Source organism: Carettochelys insculpta, chromosome 18 (assembly GCF_033958435.1).
Source record: "Carettochelys insculpta isolate YL-2023 chromosome 18, ASM3395843v1, whole genome shotgun sequence".
NCBI classification, from domain to species: Eukaryota; Metazoa; Chordata; order Testudines; family Carettochelyidae; genus Carettochelys; species Carettochelys insculpta.
The window spans coordinates 27,660,662-27,683,451 of record NC_134154.1 but is presented as its reverse complement, the minus strand read 5'-3'; the positions used below and the strand labels follow the sequence as shown (position 1 = coordinate 27,683,451).

The 22,790-nt window shown below is 41.3% G+C and overlaps 1 protein-coding gene across 2 annotated transcripts in view; it reads left to right on the top strand.

Moving 5' to 3' along the window:
- The window catches only part of NAA25 (N-alpha-acetyltransferase 25, NatB auxiliary subunit), a 49,998-nt gene extending 27,409 nt beyond the window's left edge, over positions 1-22,589 (top strand). For both annotated transcript variants that reach the window (XM_075012477.1, XM_075012476.1), the window contains 11 exons: positions 479-659; positions 3,187-3,286; positions 9,107-9,258; positions 10,362-10,487; positions 10,800-11,043; positions 11,249-11,372; positions 11,731-11,796; positions 13,502-13,599; positions 14,104-14,214; positions 15,303-15,449; positions 19,372-22,589. In XM_075012477.1, coding sequence (XP_074868578.1) covers positions 479-659; positions 3,187-3,286; positions 9,107-9,258; positions 10,362-10,487; positions 10,800-11,043; positions 11,249-11,372; positions 11,731-11,796; positions 13,502-13,599; positions 14,104-14,214; positions 15,303-15,449; positions 19,372-19,494 — 1,472 coding nt within the window. In that variant the 3' untranslated portion in view covers positions 19,495-22,589. The remainder of the gene's footprint in view (positions 1-478; positions 660-3,186; positions 3,287-9,106; positions 9,259-10,361; positions 10,488-10,799; positions 11,044-11,248; positions 11,373-11,730; positions 11,797-13,501; positions 13,600-14,103; positions 14,215-15,302; positions 15,450-19,371) is intronic.
- Positions 22,590-22,790: the final 201 nt, after the last annotated feature.

The following is a 22,790-nucleotide window of genomic DNA, read 5'->3' as shown; positions in this document are numbered from 1 at the left end:
GGGAGCTAATCTTCCGATATGATCATAGTCCATAAATCCAAAATGGTCACTTAGCAGAGTGTTATTCTCACTGTCATGTGCTGCTGTTGTGTGGGGCTTACACTGTAAGGTGAATGGCAGCAGTGTTCCTCGTGGAAGCCCGGGTACCTTGAACTAACTCCTTCGAGCAGCTATACAAGTGGGGAAGGGAGAAGGCAAGCATCCTGCTGCATACGGGTTGAATTGTAATATTCTTTATTTAAGATGCCTTCATATCATGTTTTGGTGCTGAGCCTAATACAATTTATCTAGCCATACGTATCATTTAAAGTAGCTGTGCGTGAGCAGAGAGACATACAGGCAGCCTGGAAAGTGTGTCTGAGGAGCAGTGAGAGGCTTTTCAATCCAGGTTAATAGTTTCGCCAGTTTCAAACCTTGCTCTCTATTAAATACAGTGTTCACCCCTAACATCTGTGTGTGCTTGTCTCTTCCTCTCCAGGTGAAGAGATGGCTGTGTGGCAGTCCTTGGCTTTATTAGAAAAAGGATTAACCCACAGTCCTTCTAACGCTCAGTTCAAATTGCTGCTCATTCGAATTTACTGCATGCTTGGGGCATTTGAACCTGTTGTGGAGCTTTATTCCAGCCTTGATGCCAAGCACATACAACACGACACCATCGGGTGGGTAGTATAAACTCAAGATAAGTGCTCCTGTTAGCTCTCTGCTAACCATGTCCAACATTTCTAAATGTTTTATTCTCAGTTTCCTTTACGCTTACAACCCACTAACACACGTTGTTGAAAGGCTCACGGTGACGCACCCTGGGAGTTTTTAATGAGGCCGGGGGGATTTATCCTGGCGTCCTTGGATCAGATTTTCTCTACTGGCCCTATGGTTTTGCAGCATGCTTACCGCCGAGGTCCGTCAACCCACCAGATCTGGCACACGGAGGCAGCAGGGAGTCTCAGCCTGCCCCACCCCCACCTTTTAGAAAATTGTCAGGGCCCCGTCTCTCTTTCAGCAGCTGCGAGCCTGGGGGATGTGGGGAGAGGCATCATGTGCTGCTGGTTTCTAGCCAATGCGGGCTGCCTGTTGGAAGCACAGGCAGTGCACACAGCACCCTTCCCCCAACCCCTCAGTCTCGTTGCTGTTTGCAGACTCACATGGCCCCTGCCATGGCTGGGCAGGCAGGGAGCCAGCCTAAGAAATCTGCTGGGCTGCTGGCTGGGAGTTGCCCAGGTAAGTCACCTGGCCTGAGCCTGCCTCTGGCACCCCAGGCCTGCCTTCCCGTGCACCCTCTGCACCTCCTCGTCCACCTGTAGCCCACTCCAGACCCGAGTCTCCTGCTTCAGGTCACTACCCTCTTGTGCACTAGATTGCAGCCCAAACCCCTGCACCATAGTCCACTGCCAGGTCTCACTCCCTTCTGCACCCCAGTCCCTTCCCCAGGTCACAACCCCGCCCCCTTTCACTCCAGCTCCCTTACAGATATCCCCCACACTCCAGTCCTTTACCCCAAGCTTCCTCCTTCACCTGACCTCCATTGCAGACCCCACACGTCCTCCATTCATACCCTGGAAGAGTGCAGCTCTTGAGCACTTAACCAAATTCTAGGGAATGTCCCCCCAATGGAATATATATTGCCCACCTTGATTTATGTGCTGCATTTGGCTCCAGAGGTAGCCATGTGGCTGTGAGGTTTTGTCAAAATAGCATGTGAGATGGAAAAAAGGTGCTTATGTGAATGTGGCTTCAGTTACACTAGCAGGTTTTGTAGACAAAACTCATGGAGCGTGCACACACACAATGCGTTTTGTCAACAGAAACTGTCCCTAAAAAAGCTGTGTAGACGCTCTGGGGGCCCTTTTGTCCACAGAGCGGGTCAAAGGATCGATCCATTTTTATGTGTGGACACGATCTGTCAACGGACGTTTTGGTGGAACATCTCTTCCGACAGTAACTTCTGTAGACAGATTGCTGTAGTGTAACTGTACCTTGTGAGTTAGTATTACATGTAAAACCTTAGGGGTCTCATTCCCACTGTCCTGTAGTCCATTCCTGGTTCTACCATTTGTTTCTGTTGTGGTTTTATATTGGTTACTTTTAAATCTTGGTACCACTGAGCAAAAGGGATCTGCTTCTGGAAAATGCCCTTTGCATTTGTATTCTTGTTATGTAAGCAGAGCTTAGCTCTGGCATACAGTGCTGGTCATGCAATCTCAGGTCTGGTTTTTGTTGCATACCTATATTGGTATAATTACGTTGCTGAATTTTTCACAGCCCAAGCAACATCATTACACCAAATTAGCCCCCTGTGTAGACAGCGCTGTGTCGGCAAGAGAGCATCTCCCACTGACATAACTGCCACCTCCTAGGGAAGTGGAATAATTAAGCTGATTGGAGCGCTCTTCCGTCAGCTTGGAGCACCTTCATCAAAGCAGTGCAGCTTCGTGAGTGTAGGCTTGCGCACAGATCACAAGTGCCTGGAAAGATTGTGTGTGGAGATCATCTTGAAAGAACTTTCACCCCTTGGAAGAGATGAAAAGAGGAACTCTGTGGCCTGCAGGTTGTGATTAGGCAAAAGTTGGCTTTTAATAATGATAAATAAATAATAGAGGATCCTTGACATCAGTGGTGTCCAAATGAAATTTAACTGATTGCAACAGAACCCCACGCCCCTCAGCCAGGCGCCGTGCCCGAACCAGGCTCTACCTCCCCCCCACACACACTGTGAGATTGCTCACTGGAGCCGTGCGAGCAGCCCCGGGCTGGAACCGCGCTGCGGCTGGAGCTGCTGCCGTGCGAGCCACCCAGGACTAAACCTGCACCGTGCTGGCCACACCACAGCTGGTGGCTGCTGTGGCTGGAGGAGCTGCCTCTGCTGCTGCAGCCACGCGCTTGTCCCGCGGTGTGTTGTGGGGCATGTGCACGGAGCAGCCAGAGGGACGTCCCACATATGTGGCTCTCCTGAGCCACATCTTACCATACTTTACTGCAAATGGGGAGCATATTGGACACTGCAGCTTTACGTTATTTAAAATAATTAGATGAACATTGAGAAATTCCCATTACTTTGTAACTCCCTGAAAATTACATCTGAAGAGAAGTTGTGCTTTGATTCTCTGGTCAGTTAGACCCTTAATGAAGTTAATCTTTTCAGGGCACTGTGTCACAATGTATAACTGAAATTACTCTGTTGTATTCCAGTTACCTTCTGACACGCTATGCAGAGTCCCTGGGTCAATATACTGCTGCATCCCAATCCTGCAATTTTGCACTCAGGTTTTTCCACTCCAACCAGAAAGATGTAAGTGACACTAATTTCTCTCATGACTCTTCCTTGCAAAGCAATTGTGTCTAAGTTACTTTGAAGAGAAGGTGCATCCGACAGAAAGATTTATACAGGATTTGCTGAGGGTGGCTCACAATAGAAAAACTGGACCTATCATGTAGCAACTTGTGGCTATATTACAGATTTGCCTCAGCTTTTTGTTTTTGTTTTCTGTTCAGAAGGGTTTAAAATTCCACTGCCAAACTTCATTGTTTGCTGGAATTTTACTTTTAACCTTTTATTTGCTAAAGGCCAATATATTCTCAATATATTTCCTCAATATTGATCTGGCCATTTCAGATGTAATGGCTAGAGAATAGTGGTTTCTGTATTACTCTACTAAAAAAAACTGTGGTAAGTGATTAGTCCATGATGGTTTAATTAATACTGAGCATTGTGGAAAGTTATGTGGTAGCACAGGATGAGGCCTGGTATACAAATAGTGGGCAGTGCCAGCGTAAGGGGTGCAACTCCAGCTATGTGAATAGCGTAGCTGGAGTCAGTATACCTTAGGATGAGTTGACACAGTGTCGCTGCTGCAGGGAGTCGATGGGAGAAACTCTCCTCTCGACTCTCATTACTCTTCGTATTCTTGTGGCACCAGTGGGAGCACAATCAGCAGTTGATTAAGCAGATCTTTAGTAGACTCACTAAATCAGTCCCCAGGAGATTGATCTCCACAGCATTGATCTCCCAATAAGCATAGACAAAGCCTGATAACATAATGATCCTGATGGCATGAAAAGGTGGTCCTGAAGCCTGGCAATAGATTGGTTGAAGCAGGCTAATTTATGTATGGCTCCTCGGTACCACGGTTTTCACAATTGTGCAGTAGAGAATGAAGAGAGGGAAAATGAAACTAACTTTATTGAAAACTGGCTTCAGTAAAGCAGAACAGAACTAAAAATTAGCTGCAGTAAATCAAGATCAGGATTTCGGATTCTGCAGGGCTAACGAAAAATCATTTCAGCTGCCGCCACGAAGCCAGCAAGGGGGAAAGTGGCTTGGCCTGCAGGGAAGTCTTCCTGGTACGAGTCTCACAACCATGATGGGATGCTTTGAGGTGGGGCTGATGAAAGAGCAGCTGAACTCCCTCAAGGGCATTTGCTACTTCATGCATGTTGGTCCAGCCTCCAGAGAAATTCAGTTGCTTGTTTGTGACTGTTGAAACTTTTAAATTATTGTCACAACACTCTTCTTGGTGCCGTACACTTCCTGAAAGAATCTTCATACAGCCATAGGAAAAATATCTGTTATTCCATTGCATTGTCATGGGAATTTTAACTAGCTAGAAATAGAAATGCTGATATTCAGACTTAGTCTTGGGGATGAGTATTTATTAGGCAATTAACAGAAGAAATTGTTCAAATCTAGAATAATCATTACATGATTATATATACAGAGTTGCTTCCCAGGATGAATTCAGGAGGCACATTTCATACTGTAGAAGGAATATTAATACCTGGTACTTACTTAGTCATGTTTTACAAATGCTGATTCTCCTGACATCCATGAGAGGTAGGTAACAGAGAATCATCCCCATCTTACTGGAGTGCAGAATGGCTGACTTTGCCTCACTTTGGCCATGTCTACACTAGCCCAAATCTTCAAAATAGCCAGGGTGCAAATGGCCATTTCAAAGATTACCAGTGAGGCACCTCATTAGCATGCCGCTGGCTGCAGGTCTTTGAAATTGCCACTTTTCGCTGCTGCGTGGCTCGTCCAGACAGGGGTCCTTTTCGAAAGGACCCCGGGAACTTCGAAATCCCCTTATTCCTATCAGCAGATAGGAATAAGGGGATTTCGAAGTTCCCAGGGTCCTTTCAAAAAGGACCCGTTTGGACAAGCCACGCGGCAGTGAAAAGCAGCAATTTCGAAGAGCCGCAGCCAGTGGCATGCCAATGAGGTGCTGAATATGCATTTCAGTGCATCATTGGTAATCTTTGAAATGGCCATTTTGATGATTTGGGCTAGTGTAGATGTAGCCTTTGAGTCGTTGGCTGAGCTGAGATTAGAATTTAGGAATTTTTGGCTCCCAGTCGGTATCTTACTCACTTTGTCCTTCTAACATCAAATAAAAATGTAAATGTTACATGTACTGTGTAGAAATGTATGTGTGATACATAGAATTCGGTCACAACTACTGACAGACCAAGGAGATTCCTTTTTGCAAAGTCAGAGGTGGGCAATCATGAAGAGTGGGCGGCCCATATGCGTGGCCCTCCTTCACCTCTGTGGGTCACAGCAGCCTGTGGCCTGCTGGGGTTCCACATGCTGACCCCCATCTGCTCCTCTTCCCCACGTGCCTCTTGCACACTGGGGCACTGTAGCCCCGCACCTGTCTGCTGCTCCTCCTGCCACCCAGCACTCTTGGAGAGCATAAATTGTTTAATTCTTGCTCTGTCCCCGCTACTTCTCCTCCCTCCACGAGCTGGAACACCACTCCAGCAGTTCTCGAAGGAGTAGGAAGTGTCAGGCTCCAGTGCCCCATTGTGCAAGAGGCACATGGAGGAAGGGCACAGGTTGCCCTCCCCACACTAAGGTTTTTCCTTATGTGAAGTTGCTGTAATGTTTGAACTCTCTTCAAAGGGTGGAAATAAAGGTGGTGATCTCAGTTGCAAAATGTAGCTGCAACTGACATGGAAAATACCTTGTGGAAGTTGTGGGATGGGAATCCCACGTGTGTGGCAGAAATGCTGGATAGATGACATTTTAACAAGCTTTATCTTATGTTTACTTGCATGTTTTTGGTTTCACTCTGCTGAGCTTACTTGTCGAGGCCTTTGAGACTGATGGGTGTACCCTCATTATAGTGAAAGAAAATCCCGAAGGGAAACGTTCAGTGTTTTGATAGACGAGTCTTGGATTTTTCAGCATAGTGTCTCTTCTTTTTGCTTCATGGAGAAGAGACTCTTGCGTTTGTTAAGCCCTCTTTGATCTGTTTCCAAGTAATTCAGTGGATGGCAGCGGAAGAGACTGCAACTCTGGACACAGTGACTTTCATTGATAAAAAGTTTGACAGCAACAGAAAAAAAGATTTGGAGCAAACACTTAATGGACATAATTCCCTTGGCCAGGAGCACTGAAGACTATAAAGCAGCAAGAAATTTTATTGATTGGGGAAACAGCTCAGATTCAACTAACATCAGCCTGTGTTCTGCCTCTGGACACCAGTGTAGGATAAAGTTATTCTTGTTAGTTTGAATTATAAGAATTCTTGGGATGGAGAAGAACCAGTTGCCCTTTTCAGTAGCTCAGTGCGCACATCTACAGATCTCCAAAATTGCATTCTGTGTGGTGTGGGGACACTCTTGGCATGAGGAACGCTATTGGGAATCTGGTGTGTCAGTTCAGTTTTCAGGATTCATGAAGTACTTCAGTGTGTTGGCAGAGAAACTCATCTGACGGAATTTGAATCAAAGTGGAAAGAGATGCATTAAGACTGTCAACTTCTTCCTGCTAATAAGCCTAAAGAAACAGTTTTGAAGATCTACAGATGTTGTTTTTCTTCTCCTGGATATAGCTTTCCAGACCATTCGTTGAAGGTTGCTGCTGATTTCCACAAGCACTGATTTACTTTGTCATCTGAGCTGAGCAGTTTCCAGTAGTCATCAGTTTTAGGTTTGTTTACTGGAAAATACGCTACTGTAAGCATTATCAGCTTGCCTATTGTATTTGTCTTTAAATCTTGTCTGTTTTGCAAAGTTTGCAAGAGACAAAGGTTCATGTCCAGAGTTTTGTTTAAACAAGACAATATTGTGCCAGCAGTGGAAACATAGGGCTTCTAGTAGAGGTCATGCCTCGAATGTCATGAATTCAAAATCTGCCTGCAATTTTCGTCCCCTCGTGCAGCTCAGTTAGAGAGATGCCTCTTCATCCTACTGGTAGTTCTGACATCAGCTTCCTGGATCCCCTTCCAGTCCCCCAGCAACATCTAACTGCAGTGTTAAAGGAGGACTGTTCTTAAAAGTTACCGTTTTAGCTGGGATACTGCCTGGTCCTTGTTCCTTGCTTTGATTCTTTTTTAAACAGCTTGAAATGTCACCAGAGTACGTGTCTCCACCCTGCTGTCCATATATGGAACGGAGTGAACAAGCCTGTAGTGTTCTGTTCCTCGCACTTTACCTGAAGCAGTACATTTGAGGCTTAAACTGAGCAGTCTCACATAAAAGTGCAGTAGCTTTTAGTGAACAGTACTGATCATCTTAAATTAATGCGTTCTTCAGCTTGCTTGCTGAACATATGCCCCATGTTAAGGTCAGTTAAACCCCCTGGCGAGGTGTCCAATGTTACCAAATCCTGTAGGACACACTATTCAACAATCTTGAATTTTTCTGTTCTGAGAGAGAACCCACAGGGCAGACAGGAGGAAAAGAGGCAGCATGATTGTACTTGATCAAAACAAAAAGACAACTTCATCCTTTTCAAGAGAGTCCTTCTTTAAATCTACAGAATCACAAGTAATCTCTAATTTTCTTGTGTCCGTCCGTCTTTAATTTCTCCAGATACTACAGGCAAACAGAGCACCGAGGTGGCCCCAGGGGATTTAAAAGCCGCGTCGATGCAGTTGAATTAGCGCCCAGGGCGCAATCCCGCAGCCTGAAATGAATTCTGCAAGGCTGTTTATCAGAGGGTATGTTGTTGAATATTGGCATATTTTTCATATTATGCAAATAACCAAATTGCTTGGTAAAAAGACAAAGAACTGGCTAAATGGACGTCCCCTGGTTTTTTTTTTGACAAACATATGATGGCATTTGGTTGTGTTAAGTCCAAGGTTCTAGTCTCTCAAACACTTCAGACCAGAGTGAATCAGTTGGTATATAGTGTATTGTAAACGCACACTAGTTACTTGATCTGGTGTATGTCAGGTGTGAGTTCACCCCATAATGTATCATTTGTGGGGTTTGTTGCAATTTTCCAAAATTTCGTATAGATCGAGTGATTCTAGTAATGTTTGTCTTGTCTTGATGTGTAAATTGCTTCTTATGTCTTTATATTTTGATGTTTACATCAAAATAAGTGCTTGGTTTTGGCACCCTCATGTTACAGCTCTCTTCATGGGAAATCCTTGGAAGGGCCTGAAATATCGGTTTAAAGCTTTTATTGTTGGCTTTTGTTGGAGAGGGAGACACACTGTTGCATGGATTCTGGCGTTCCCTCTGGGATTTAGATTGTATTGAGATGTAACGTGTACATGCTGCATGGCGTTAACCTGTGATGCTGTATTCAAAACCTAATAAAAATGAGAAGCAAAAGTGTAGCATGAGTAATTTTTTAAACCCATGTAAAAGTAACACACAATGGAACATGCCCAAGTCAGATGCAGAAATATCTGGGGTAGATTTATTTTGGTTAAAATGGATTTTCTCAAATGAAATGGTTGCCTCTTTTACGAGACCCCACTTTCTACAGCATACATAACCAGACCCCAAGAAAAGAGGAAGTTGCCACAATTCAAAAAAGCTGTCTTTCGGTTTTAGGGGTGGTACCGACTTGATGTTTCTTATTGTTGGCTTGTTTATTTAATAAAGAAGTTGGTAGCTTGCTAGACACACTATCCTGGGGTGCAGTCTGCTTTTGCTGAAGGAGAGAAGCAATGCTTACACCTCTACCTGTGTGTAGTAGGTCTGGGCAAGCAGAACTGCACCTAGATGATAAGTGCTTGCTAGATGCTACACCTCCAGATTCATGACAGTCACAAATTTCATTTGTTGGATGTAACTCTGTTAGGACTCTGATTGCTTTTACTTTATCATGGCGATTAATACAAAGATGATGTGTGTTTCTTCCTAGACCTCAGAATATATTATTCAAGCCTACAAGTATGGTGCATTTGAGAAGATCCCAGAATTCATTGCTTTTAGGAACAGGCTGAACTCCTCTCTTCACTTTGCACAAGTCCGCACTGAACGGATGTTGTTAGACCTCTTACTTGAAGCTAATATGTAAGTATGGTGGAGAAGAAAAAGCAGTAACACAGGTAGTAAACCAGTCAGGGATTCTGCGTGGGGAGGACATGCATATGCATGTGTAAGCCATCCTAACTCCCTGCCTAGACAGGGCTTGGTCAACAGAAGAATTCTTCCATTACCCTAGCTTCCCCTTCTTAGGGAAATGGATTGCACTTTTGTGCTACTGTAGCGTATAAGTGTAGACAAGCCCTTAGTTTCCCCATCTGTGAGATTTGTGATAATACTAGGGTACCTCAGAAGCAGTTTTCCCTACAAGCTGAGCGTTTGGGCAGCCCAATGGAGATTTGGGAGCTGTCCAGCTGATTAGGAGAGCACCCACAGCGGGCAGCATGTGTTACTTTGGTGGTGCACAAAACAAAATTTATTCTGCCCTGGATGGAAAATGTTAGATGAAACACTGCAAAGAGGGATGATGGGAGTTTTAATGTGTGAGGTGCCTTGAGGGAATATGCTATTTAAGGACAATATAGTTTCATTTATTATAAGAGAGTAAATTCTTTCATATCCAGCAGCCCCGGGACCAGGAGGTTGCCGGATATTCAAATATGTGGATGATAGACAAGTATATCTAGCAATGCATAACACTAAAGAAAAACAAGATTAGATATTAAGAAACAAACAAAAATATATGCAGAGTACTTTATTTATGAACAGCAGTAATACTGTACACTGTAAACTTACACTGTATTTGCTGTATTTATTTGTTTTTACTTTCACTATACTGTACGTATGGGAAACATAACTAAAATTTACATATAGGTAATATACCTGTTGTTGGAGAGTTCCAGGTGATAGAATGCTGGGTATGAAAGAGTCTACTGTAAAAGCTTTCTCCAATACATCTAATCCCTCCAGTAACATTTACTATCTTCAGCATATGATCCAATTAGTCCATGTCAGTTGTTAATTTGCTGTCCCCACTAGTATTACCTCTGCAACATGAGTAGAGAGATTTGTCTTTTATATGTGATAGTTAACTTATGTGCTCTGTAGTGAATATAGACTGTATCGGTGGGTTGGGCTTTCACCTCAACTATTAAACATTAGGTTTAACCATACTAATATTTATGTGCTAGATCAACCAGTTTAGAAGAAAGTATAAAGTCCATGAGTTTGAGTCCAGATGAGGACGACATTCCATGGAAAGATTTGCAGGACAACAGAGACCTGACAGTCTTATTTAATTGGGATCCAAAAGACAGGTGAGTGTAATGGCCTGGTGAGTCTTCGAGAAATGTGTTCTAGGGAGGAAATCATTTCAAGATACATTCCAGGTATCTTTTGATTATTTTCTAAGCTGCCTAACTGTGCACATTTAACAAGACTGTCATTCACATTTTCTAATGTCTGATTTTACTTATTCACACTCATAGCATTCCCCCTTGTTCCCACCTCTCCACGTGTGAGTCTAACCCTTTGCACCAGAGTAGGATAACAGATGTTCATGGACACTTTATAAAACAGTAGTTTTATATTTGTAACATTGTCTAAAAACCTTTGGGGTCTTTCTCTAGGAACATTTCTGAGGAGCATAGGAAGTTGTCGTTGGAGGAAGAAAAGATCTGGTTGAAAATCCGATCTTTAACTTTAAGGCTAGTCAGCGGACTCCCAACTCTTAGTCATACTGTTCATCCAAAGAACTCCGAAAAGACTGCTGAGAATGGTGTCTCGTCCAAAATAGATACAATACGGTCTCTGCTTCAACAACTGGAAGCAGCAGTGGATTCAGGACAGCGGTTTCTTGAGCAGAAAATTCAGGTACGTGTTAGGGAGAAATGATCCCAGAAACTTTAATGACCACAAATGCAAGCACAGAAACTCTGTGCAGCTCGTAACATACTGTAAAATTCACTTAACTGATCCTGAGTTTGTAGAGTGTGAAATCTGAGATGTGCCAAAGACTAAGAGATTTCTGTTTAAGGAAAACCTGTAATATCTTTCTTTTTCTTTGCTTCTTGTCTAGTATCCTGTCCTTGGCCCTCCTCCTACCCGAATGGCTGGCTTCTTCAGTAATGGCAGCTGTCAGTGCCAGACTAGCTTGTTTTATCTTGTTAGCGATATTTATGAACTAGATACCAATGGCCTAGGTAAGTGTTTTGGGCTGCAGGGAGGCTAAACCAACTTGTGTGGGGTGTAGCATGTGGTGGAGGTATCCACACAATTTCAGAATGTCTTTGCGTTTAGCCAGTAAATTATGTTAATGATTTGGAAATGAACTGATAAACTAACCTTGCATATTTTTAAATCACATCTTAGGTTATAAAGAAAATCACTGCTTTATTTAGTCTGTGGTGCTTGATTTTAAGTCTTCCTGAGTTTTCTTACAATATTGATGTTCTGATCAGTCATGCTTGAAGCCTTCCACACAGTGTATATTTTAGTTTGTATTTTTTGAAGCAAAAGAAACATTGGAAAAGATTTATTTGTAACCTTTTTCTGTTTCAGAAGATTCAAGAGAAATCCAGGAGAGGATAGGGAGTAGTTTTAAATCTCTACTAGAACAATTAACAGGTAACTAAGAGTTTGTGAATTAACATTTATAGCATAGGTGACCCTTCAAACGATGATTTAAAAATGAAGGTGGGGACTCACTTAAGCTCCTTTGATAATGTCATCCTTAAATTGCTATAGGCTGAGAATAGCATGTCCTAGTATTTCATTGCTGGCTCCCACCCCTCCCAAAAATATGGATTTATATTAGTCACGCAGGGATTCTGGTTTGGTTTGGGGGTGAGCCACATGATTTGTCTGCAGTTTAGCGATATTATTTCTTTCTTTCCTCATGCCAGGCGTTAACTTAATTTTGAAGCAAAAAGCCAATCACTACAGATGAAGGTTGCATTTTTAAGCACAGAATGGTTTTGTTATCTTATTCAGCATTGTGGCAGTTCTTGTGTGTGTGATTTATAATTTAACATTTATTTAAAGGAGAAGGGAAGACCCTAGAAGACAGCAATGGGCAACCAAAGTTAGGGAGTGGGCCCCTAAGTGGCCCTCCTTCACCTCAGTTGGCTGCAGCAATCTATGGCCCACACTGAGGCACTGGCCCTCCCACTTCCTAGTACTCCCCTTCTGCACCCTCTAGGAGCGCTACAGATCTCATTCATACTCTGTCCCCACTCCTCTCCCTCCCTCCCTCTCAGAGCTGGAACACCACAAATGAGGTAAATGCAGGCAACAGGTGGCGCCCCAGCGGGCCACAAGTTCCCCACTACTGCAAGGGGGATTTGAATCAATTTGTCAGCTTGTAATGGCCAAAAGTTACCATGGTGTGACTGATACTTCGTGTTTTGTGTTGTGAGTTTTCAACTGAGACAAGTTCCCAGCATACAAGTCTGTGTATCACTCAGACCAACCAAGGCACTAACTGTCAACCTGGTAGTCCTAGCGGAGGGAGCAGGGAGCAAATGAACCTTCCCTTCAGTTAAGGTTAAGGCATTCTGATGAGATGCAGATGGGACGTTGGTAGTGCCTCTGCTGTGTCAAGTTTGCATAAGAGGGAGCTGTGTTCACTGGGTCTGTCAATCCTCACCCTTCGCAAACTCTAAAATTATGCACACAAGGTTTAAAAACCTGTAACTGAGTAAAAGCTTTTAGCAAGCTTCAAAGTAAACTTCTGTCTGTAAAGAGCACTGTCTCCATGATAAACGGGAAAACATGGAGCCACCTGAATATCGGTAGGTTGGAGAGCTGGATTCCCCTGCTGAAGTCAGTGATGTTGTGGAAAATGCACAAAGAGATTCTTAGTCAGAAAAACTGGCCTTTTACAGTTCTTTACCTTCCTTATATTCCCCCGTTTCTCCACCTGTAGCTGTCTTTCTTTCTCTAAGCAGACTTGCTGCATTTTGATATAAACCAGTTTTTATTATTAAAAAAACCTGGTGGTGAAACTCCTTCATTGGAAATGTTGAGTTATCTGACTATCCTGCTCCATTTCTGGCTGTATTAATGTGAAAGATGCAGGTAATGACAAACACAGAAAAAATCGCATAGCAAGTTTTTGACAAAGGCTCTGTATTACACATCGATTCAGAAATTATTTTTGAACTGTATCCACTCTAGAAATAGTCTTTGGCCTACTCTCTTTTCATACACTCGTTTGAAATCAGTCCCTTTATAGCTTCATGTAATATATTAAGATGTGTACCACACAGAAAATATGTAAGCATTGTTTTGATCCTTTTTCAGACCTTAAGAACTGTCTTCTTTTTTTCAGACTTGAGCTGCAAATGTAAAGGTGACTTGATGGAAGTCAGAGATGGCATCTTGAAAACTCATCCTAACATTTTAGAAAACTTAGTCTTCTTTGTTGAGGTAAACATTTTTTATTTACTGCAATTCTTGGTCTCTTTGCAAATTCCTGCTGCTGTTTAATTTTTCTGTGATGCAAAAGTCCCTCTTTTAAAACCAGGCTCTGTCTCTTCTGAGTTCTCCCATGTGACTCCCTGACCTCTGCCCTTTCACATTCAGCTTTGTACAAATCATGAGGAGGATGCACATATAAAACCTTAATTCCAATGCTGGAATTAAAACTGGAGAATGCTGAGATTCCTGAAGTTTTATTTCTTGAAGGGGCCTGGTAGTACAGTACATTGCTTTTGGGAAATGAGTTGCCGATGAAGAATGGTACAATGTTTTAGAAATGACTGTGCTCAGGACTTCAGCATAGTAAATGAAATGCACAGATCCCAATTGTTTATGTACAATTATTGAAGCAAGCACCACTCCTTTGCTTTTATATCCCAATTATTGTATTTTAAATCTTTATTAAAAGACACAGTTTTGAACTTGAAAAATGGCTGTTTTTCTTCCTTTCAGACAATATCCATCACCCTATGGGTGTCAAGTTACTGTGATAGTGTCCTGCGACCCTTCAAAGCAAGCTTACAGAAAAAGAAAAAGAAAAAAAAAGAAACCAGTGTAGTTATGGTAGGTGACTTGATGGAGACATAAATTCTAATCTTAATATGCTTCCCTAAAGTGAGTAAAATTTTCAAAAGTACCTGAGTCCCATTTTCAAAAGTGTCCAAGAGCTTAACCTCCAGTAAGGGGCTCTCCTAAACCACTTTTGAAGGTAGGACTTGTAGGTTGCTTATGTGCTTTTCAAAACTAATGGAAACATGCAGCTTTACACAATATCCCATAACCAGTCCTGATGAATGTATGCATTAAGCCATTGAATACAGTTAGTATGATTTCTGTTTAGTCTGTAAACATTTAAGTTCAAGGTTGGTCCAAATTTCAGTGCAAATTGTCCGTTGCAGCCACTTCTCCTCCCACCCCGCAAAATAAAGGCTTCTAACGTGACGATAAATACTATGAAGTTACATAATATTTTTTTCATTTTCAGAGGGATTTTTTACAAACACTAACTGCTATATGACACACAATTTTGAGTAGTCCTGGATGGGAATTTTTCAATAAAATGTTTTCATTTTGAAATACCAGTTGGTCTAAATTGAAACTTGTCATGAAAATGTATCTATTTCAGTGAAACTTTTATTAAGAAGGCTTCTTGGTTTCCAGCTGGAATCAGGCTGATTAGGGATTCGAATCAGGCATCCCACATCCCTTGTGCATGCCCTGACAATTGGATAGTAGAGCCAGATGCTTTCTAGTCTAATGAATGCTTAATTATTTATACCATGTGGAATTGCTCCAACAGGAGTAATTGACCTGTTGACTGGCTCCATAGTCTGATGATTAGGGCATGCATCTGGGATGTGGAAGACCTATGTTCAAAGCCCAGGTTCAAACTGGGCAGAGTTAACCTGCATCTCCCATATAATATCTTAGCCACTGGGCTTATAGAGTTGGGTTCAGTACACAGGAGAATAAAGATAAAATGCTTGCCAGCCAGCCACTCCCTATTTTTACGCTATATTTGAACAACACATTTGTGATTTGGACTCAGAAGAATCAATTTAATTTAAAATAGTGGCTCGAATGTCATATACACAAATATTTAAAATAGGTATAAAAATGTATTCTAATATCCATTCTTGCTGTTTCCATAGCCGCCTGTATTTACCAGTTTTTTGGACTATGTTGTTGAGCTACAGACATTAACTTCCAATGTTATAGATCATATCAAAGGGCTCGAAACAATTCTGACTGCACTTAAACTTGAAGAACTGTCCATAGATGACACTTTACTTTCACAGGTAAGAAACTCTATCTTATTTTGAGAGTTCTTTTAAAAACAAAAACCCTAGAGAATATAGCTTCACCTTCTTAAAAATGGTTTCTGTTGGAAAAGCTTTGTAAACACTGATATGATTGACTCAGTTATTTGCTGTTAGCTAAAAAGGATAGTGTCACAACTGATTGAAACTGACCCAAAGTGGTAGAGTTCTTGCTATAAAATTCCTGCCATGTGGAGTCCAGCTTAGTAACTTACCCTAAATTAATAATTTATTTTTTACTTCCACAAAACGATTGATTTAAAAAATGTGACTGAAACCTCAGAATTCTAAACGTATGCATCTCTTTGAAGTGAGTTGAATGTGTGGAGAACAGAATGTCGTGTGTGATGTGAATTTGTTTCCTTGAAACAGAATGTTCTTATTCCAGCATAGAAAGACATGACAGCATCAAATAATAAAGGCAGTACAATTGTAACAGAAAATCCAGGTGATTCAAGTATTACTTACTAATACAAAGTTCCCAGGAAAATTACTGAATCCATATAAAAGACAAATGACTCTCCAAAGGCAGGAATATGTAGGTGTCAGACATGCAAGGCTCAATATGTGTTAAGATGTATATGAAAATTATTCCCAGTGAAGAAATATCCATTTTGAAGCAGTGAATGCTGCTGTGATTTAAATGAGGGAGAAGATGCCCTGAAGGACCAAGATATTGTGAAATCAGCACATTGTGCTCTAATAAGTCATACTAACTGTACACTTGTTGAGTTTCTTTCAGTGAAATAATGACCTGCCTCTCTGCAATGCCTCAAAATATTGGCTCACAGTGGTGGAGAGTTGAGTTCAGATGTACAGATCTCATATAACAAATACCAAAGCACAGTACTAGTCATTTTTTTATCTTTTAAATGTGTTCAGAGAGTTTACTAAAGTGCAAGACTTGGAATTAGATGGGTGTTCCTGTCTCACCTTAGGTTATGAAAGCTTCAAGTTGTGAAATAATTCAGGTGTGGTGGGGGTTTTTTGAGAACCATGACTTTGTGCTGTGGCCGGGTAGGGAGTACAAGAATTGTTCTCTGTTGGGAAATTTCTTTCCTCACCTAAAATAGTTGGGGGCTGTGTTACAGTTTTTAATTATGAGAATTGTATGAACTGAGGTAGACATGTTTCCAATGGAACTGAAGAGGAAAAACCCCAGCCCGCCGAACTTGATGCCACTCAAAACGCTGTGTGGCAGTATCTATAGCCCCGGAACTCTCATTGGCTTTGAGAAATGAGTGAATAGCAGTTACAGAATCAGATCTGCCAAGGGTGTGTTGCTTCCAGACAGACTCTTACCAGCATGTCTCTTCTGCTATGACTTTTCATTCTTCTAGGAGCTTTACTGACCAACAGACAGACATGGATCCCCCATTAGAACTATAGGGTTTGTTTCAAAAAGACGTTCTTTCATTTAAAAATTACACTTCTGGGTTTGCCTTCAAGTGCTGCATTTTAAATCCCTCTTAGCTGTGACTTGTAACTGAAAGTTTAGAAAAATAAATTGCATTTTTCATTGTGGACCTTGTATATTTGATTGCAGTTTGTGTACTGTTTCCCCCATTTCTGTTTGTCTTTTCTGCTGTTGCTGTGTGAAATTTAATATCCTAAATATGAAAATGTCACTGTACATTTACAAGAACTGTGGCGGTGGGGGGACCCACAAACGAAACTTTTATTTATTTTTTTCTTCATGAACTAGATTTAGTCCCGTCTTATCCCTTTGCAGAATTGCCTAAAACTGCGTTAGCACCTTGAACTGTATTGTCTTTCTGGTTCTTTATTTATCTAAGAGTGGCATAAGCACACTTTCTGCTAACTCGTTCAGTCAGCAGATTCCACATATTTCAATTTATTTCTTCCGAGCATTGGAGAATTTGGAAATCAGAAATGTGGAGGCCTAAAGAAAACAAGTTTCACATGCTTTGATTTTGTGGTATCCTGAAGAATGCATTGACTGGAAGGGGTTGTGGGGTTTTCCTACATGCATACTGTTTGCTATGCTGTTCGTTATTTATACTTTACTGGGAGAATGTCAAACAGTGTGCTTAAGCTGTATAACATTGCCGGGGGCCAGAGTTTCAAAGGTGGGGTGAGGGGGTGCCCAGAGAGTGCTAAATAGCCGCCTTCTGGGACTGCTTTTGAAAAGATCATTGAAGTTTGTGTCAGGTGAATTAGACTTTATGGAACATTTCTAGTGATGCATTAGTGGAGATGTAGCATTGACCCAAGACTTCTAGTTTGGTGCTGATTAACTTAGTCACTGTATGGAAAGAACTAAAGCATAATCCAAGTATTTCCTGTGCACAATGTAGGATGGTGCATGTACTCACTGTTAGGCATTGAATTTTTCCTCAATAATATGGGAGTTATGGTTGCTCCTTACTGTGAGCAACAGACCTGACCTTTTAAATATGCAAAGGGAAGTTGATATCCATCTAATATCGTACTTCAGAGAATAATTCCAAGGAATGTCATTCATAGGTGGGACTTAAGCTCTGAGAAGACAAAACTACTCACAGCAATTTAATTCATGCATGTTTTGAAGAACTTGGAAAATAGGAATTGGGAGGGGTGTCTAGAGCAGTAGGGCACTAATGGTACATCTACCATCGTATGCTTTCCATGGAAGCATAGGGAGAGCATACATGCATAGCCTGCCTGGCATGAGTTTAAGTAGCCATGTAGCTGGGGAGGCACAGTTTAGGTGAGAAGAGACACTCCTGAAGGACATAGGTGTGGAAATGCATGAACCTACACAGCTTTCTCCTTGGCCTTTCTATATACACTGCTATTTTTCACAATGCCTCCCGATTGCTGGAGCCTTTCCTTGCAGCAAGAAGATTCTGGGAGGGAGATTTCCTCTTACTTCTCTCTCCCTTCCCTCTGTCACTCTTCCACGCGCCCCCGGGCTCCCAACCAAACCCTCTTCTCGCTGCATTGAAAGTTTCCAGTAGTATGGAGCTGAATAAGACTTTTTGCTGCTGAAATCTTTGCCTGGCGTGTTTAGCTCTACCCAGGTGGGCAAATTCCAGCCCGTGGGCCGGATCTGGCCTACCTGGGTTAGTCCCTGATAGGCCCCACCTCTAAATGTACCTATGCCTCTGGAGGTATCAGGGGATCGCAGCTCTCATTTGCTGTGGATCATTGTTCATGACCAGTGGGAGCGGTGGGAAGTGGTATCCTGGTCTGTGCCACTTCCCGCTGCTCCTGTTAGCTGCAAATGGCAATCCGTGGCCAACAAGAGCTGCAGCCACCTGATACCGGTGGAGTCACAGGTAAATACAGCAGCAGTGACCCACCGGGGACTAACCCTGGCAGGCCACTGGGTTTTTATTGCCCAACCCCTTAGTGGTACACTGACTGCAGCGTAGACGCAGCTTGCTTTTTGCTGGAACGTCTAGCTGGGCATACCCTACACGACTCCACTCGTGGAGTATTTTGTAGATGTTGCCTTAGTCTTATGAAAAGTTCAATTTCAGCAATTTGTTTTGTATTTAAGAGGGTTTCTGCTTTAATAATTATTTCTGGATCAAAATGTCTCTGTCTTATAACTGACTTGATATTAAGGGAAGCCATCTTTTGGCACTGAATTAGTTACACAAGGATAGTTCCTGCAAGTGTCAGGAAATTTTGTTGTACTAATAATCCTGTGATAGGTAAAAATTAACATTACTGCTTGTGAGGCTTCTTATTCTACACTGATGGGCTTTTTACTATCTTTTTAATAAATTCAAAACTATTATCACCCCCTTACTGATGTATTGAGACTTCAAATGGGACTTTTTTCTCTATTTCACTAATTTCAAAGAAGGCATAGGAATTTTACAGAGAAATTTAAAAGACGAAATGGTTTTTAGCCTGCAGGGTTGAATGACTTTTTTTTCTTGATTTGCAGGAAGAAAACAAGTTTACAAAGACTGTGCAAGGAAAGGTCCAGAGCAGTTACCAGCACTCAATTCAGGAAATTGGAGAGCTGCTGAAAAAGAGACTTGATACCATAAAAAAACTAAAGATTTAACAAATGTACCCTCGGCATAGACTTCACAACAGAGTGACACCATAATCCCAGGCAGAAGCAACATCCAGCATACCATCACTGTAATCCAGAACTTCCTCATAAATGCATGAAGGACTTTAATCATAAAATATTTTTTTTAGGTATTAAAGATCTATTCAGCTGATTAAATTATTGTACATAAACCAGAAGTAGGAACCCTCTGTCAGGGTTTAACCACTTTTTATACATGTTCACAAGCATATTGCAACAGGAAAAAGTCAATTTTCTTCCCTTGTGGTCTCCAGAGACAACTGGAGATAGTCTTTAGAAGCAGCAATAGAAATCCAGTATAAAGCATATATCTCAAAGGAATTGTATTTTCATCACCATACAGTGTTTATAATTTTATATGGTCCTTGCCTTAGAAAAGCTGAAATTGTAGATGCCCACATTCAACTGTACAATATATTATGTGGCCTCTTCCACTGAAGCAGATAAGTTCTGGAGCTGTCTAGTCTACTGACAAGCTGGTTGCCCCACTTGAAATCTGATACCATGTGAGTCGAGCAGAGAGAAGTGACTTCATCTGTGAAGCACGTCTTTTATTTAGACACATACTGCCTTTCCATGATGCTCATCATTAATGGAAGAGGGTCAGAGTAAGTCATACTTACACAATGCAGTTTCCTCTAAAATTGATCCTCAAGTTATTCAAGGAAGGAGGTTGTGTTGGTTTACACACTGATTGTTTCTAGTGGAAAGGTAGTTCTAAAAATCACAAGCCTGATGTATGGCAAACTTGACCATTTCACTTTACAAAAGCAGGAATGGGTGTTTAAGCAAAAAGCTAGGGGCAATATACACAGTGCCTGACATGAAGACAGGATTGACTCTGATCTTATGTCAGTTTTATGTCACACAATAGTCATTGTGATTTTAAAAGGGGCTTGAAACTTTAAGGCTCAACACTGAGGCCTCCATTCCATTAAAATTATTTACCAACTTTGTCTGGTGATAGGTTTGCAGAAGTAATGTTTGCTTCCAGATTGGTATGAGGCTGAGAATGTTCTCTTGTTTGTAACCGTTCCCTTTTGTAACTGATTTTTTATGATTATCTAAATATTTGCATATTAGTCATTCTGTTAGAGTAATGTAACTGCATCATCTGATCCCATAAAATGTGCATCTCTGCTATTTTAATTTAAAGAGGAGTAAATACACACTATAAAACAAATAGGCACAAATATGAACATGTTGCACCTAGGATGTGAGGGACACTTGAGACTTTTACAGATTTCTTATCTTCTGATTAAAGAAAAGCAAGTATAATCTGAAATCTATATTTAAAGTTTTAAGAGAGCTGACAATCCTCGCGTTGTCATCGCTTCTGAATGCATTTTGTTAGACATGCTAGAATGTTGACGAGTATTTTTTTAAAAGCCCTGTGTAAAATTTCAAGTTGCTGCTCTTGCTGGATTTAGTTTTACTTTGTCCTTTCCTTAAAGGGAAAGAGGACTTTCCTATGTTGTTTTGATTGCGATGGATGTGCTTATGATGTAACTGCGGTGTCTGGTAAGTGCTTTGGGCCCAGGGAAAAAAATACCAAATGTATTAATTCTGTTTTATAGTGAAACACTTTTCCTGAGCAAACTGTCTTATACGTTTGTATAGAAATACTTTTGGAAAGTCAAGTGTGCTATTTACATTAAAACAAGACTCATGACTGAAGTTGATCATTTGAAATGCATAGTTTAAGCAAAAGCACTCACATCACTAAGATTGCACAATGACTACTGTGGCACTGAGGTGAAGTCTGCACACACTTTTTTGCTGAAATATTTGCACTTTGCAAATATCCAGTAGGACTTGCTAGTGTAGATGGGGCTCCAGGCATATACTGACACTTATGCATCAAGTTGCAAGCAGCTCTGAACAAGACCAGATCATGCATTACACTATGCTGGAGCTCCAGCCTGTTGTTGCTACCACCAGCAGAGCTGAACAGTAGAAAATCTTAGTGAAGTAAGTTTAGACTACAAGCCTTAAAGCCTTGTGTATGCTAGGAAGCAGAACTTGATAAACATGTTTTTCTGCATCAGTTCCCTTTGAACAGTGGGCTATACATTTGGTTGTGTTAATTTTAGACCACTAGGCTTGAGTGGAACCAGGTATCAATCACACTTTCAGAAATGTCACTGAACGTGCTTGTGTTCAGTCTGCACTAGCATTTAAACCATTGTCAATACCCGTTCAGGAGGAATGTTCATTTTTTCCCAGTGTACAGCTGTTTTCCCATTTCCAGCTGCTGCCATCCAACTGATCCTAAGTCTAAGGTCAAACAATGATTCTTTTGTTACACAGTAGATGTGTATGCTAATTCTGTAGCATGAAAATCAGATTCCTGCTCTCAAAACTCCAGGGCTCCTCTATAAAAGAGGCAAGTAGATGGGTATGCAGAAATGGCTAATTACTGAGCCTTTTGAGAATGTTTCTCAATCCCTAAAAATTTGTGTACAGTTAAATATTTCTTAATAAAAGGCCTTTTCCCCCTCCAGCACATACACTTTCACTGGGATTTGATAGGAAATCCAGGGTATAACCCGTTGCTGCTGTTATCCTTTTTGTGGTGAAACGAACCATGTGTTTAGAAAAGCTACCAAGACTACTGTTTACAGACTGAAAATTATTGCTTTTATACTACTGGGATCATGAGCCAAGATCCTTTTACAGATTTCCTCCTCAACTGATTGCTTTAAATCGTTTGCCTGATGTGGATAAAGGTGACGAGTTCTCCATCTCCCCTTCTCTGCATATAGAAAAATGTACAGTACCTACTTGTGTTGCCCGTTGTTTTTGTATCTTTTTAGCAGTTGTAACTGTTCAAATATTGCATTTATATTTTGCAGTCACTATGTTAAATCATGATTTATGTTAACCTTCATTAATATAAAAGGGTTCTTTTGTTCTATCTGCAAACTTAGCTGAATTTTCTTTTCCTGATTATTTGTTGTAATTTATGACTGTGCAAGTTATGTATGCTTCAGCCTTCTACACAACCACAAGCAATCTGCTTTAAACTGGATGGGGTTTATAATTTATATAAAAGTCAGTTTCGTTATAAATTAGTTTGGCTGCCTTTCATTCAATATATCTCTCTTTGGAAATAGTCCTTGTCTTCACCATTTTACTTTACAATGTTAATCTCTCAGCAAGCTGTGACCCCCATGCTCCTTTTATTTATTGCATCATAAAGGGGAACAAAAGTTGCCTGAAAATAGAACGGGGGGGAAGAAAATAATTTTAAGTGGAGTCCTCTG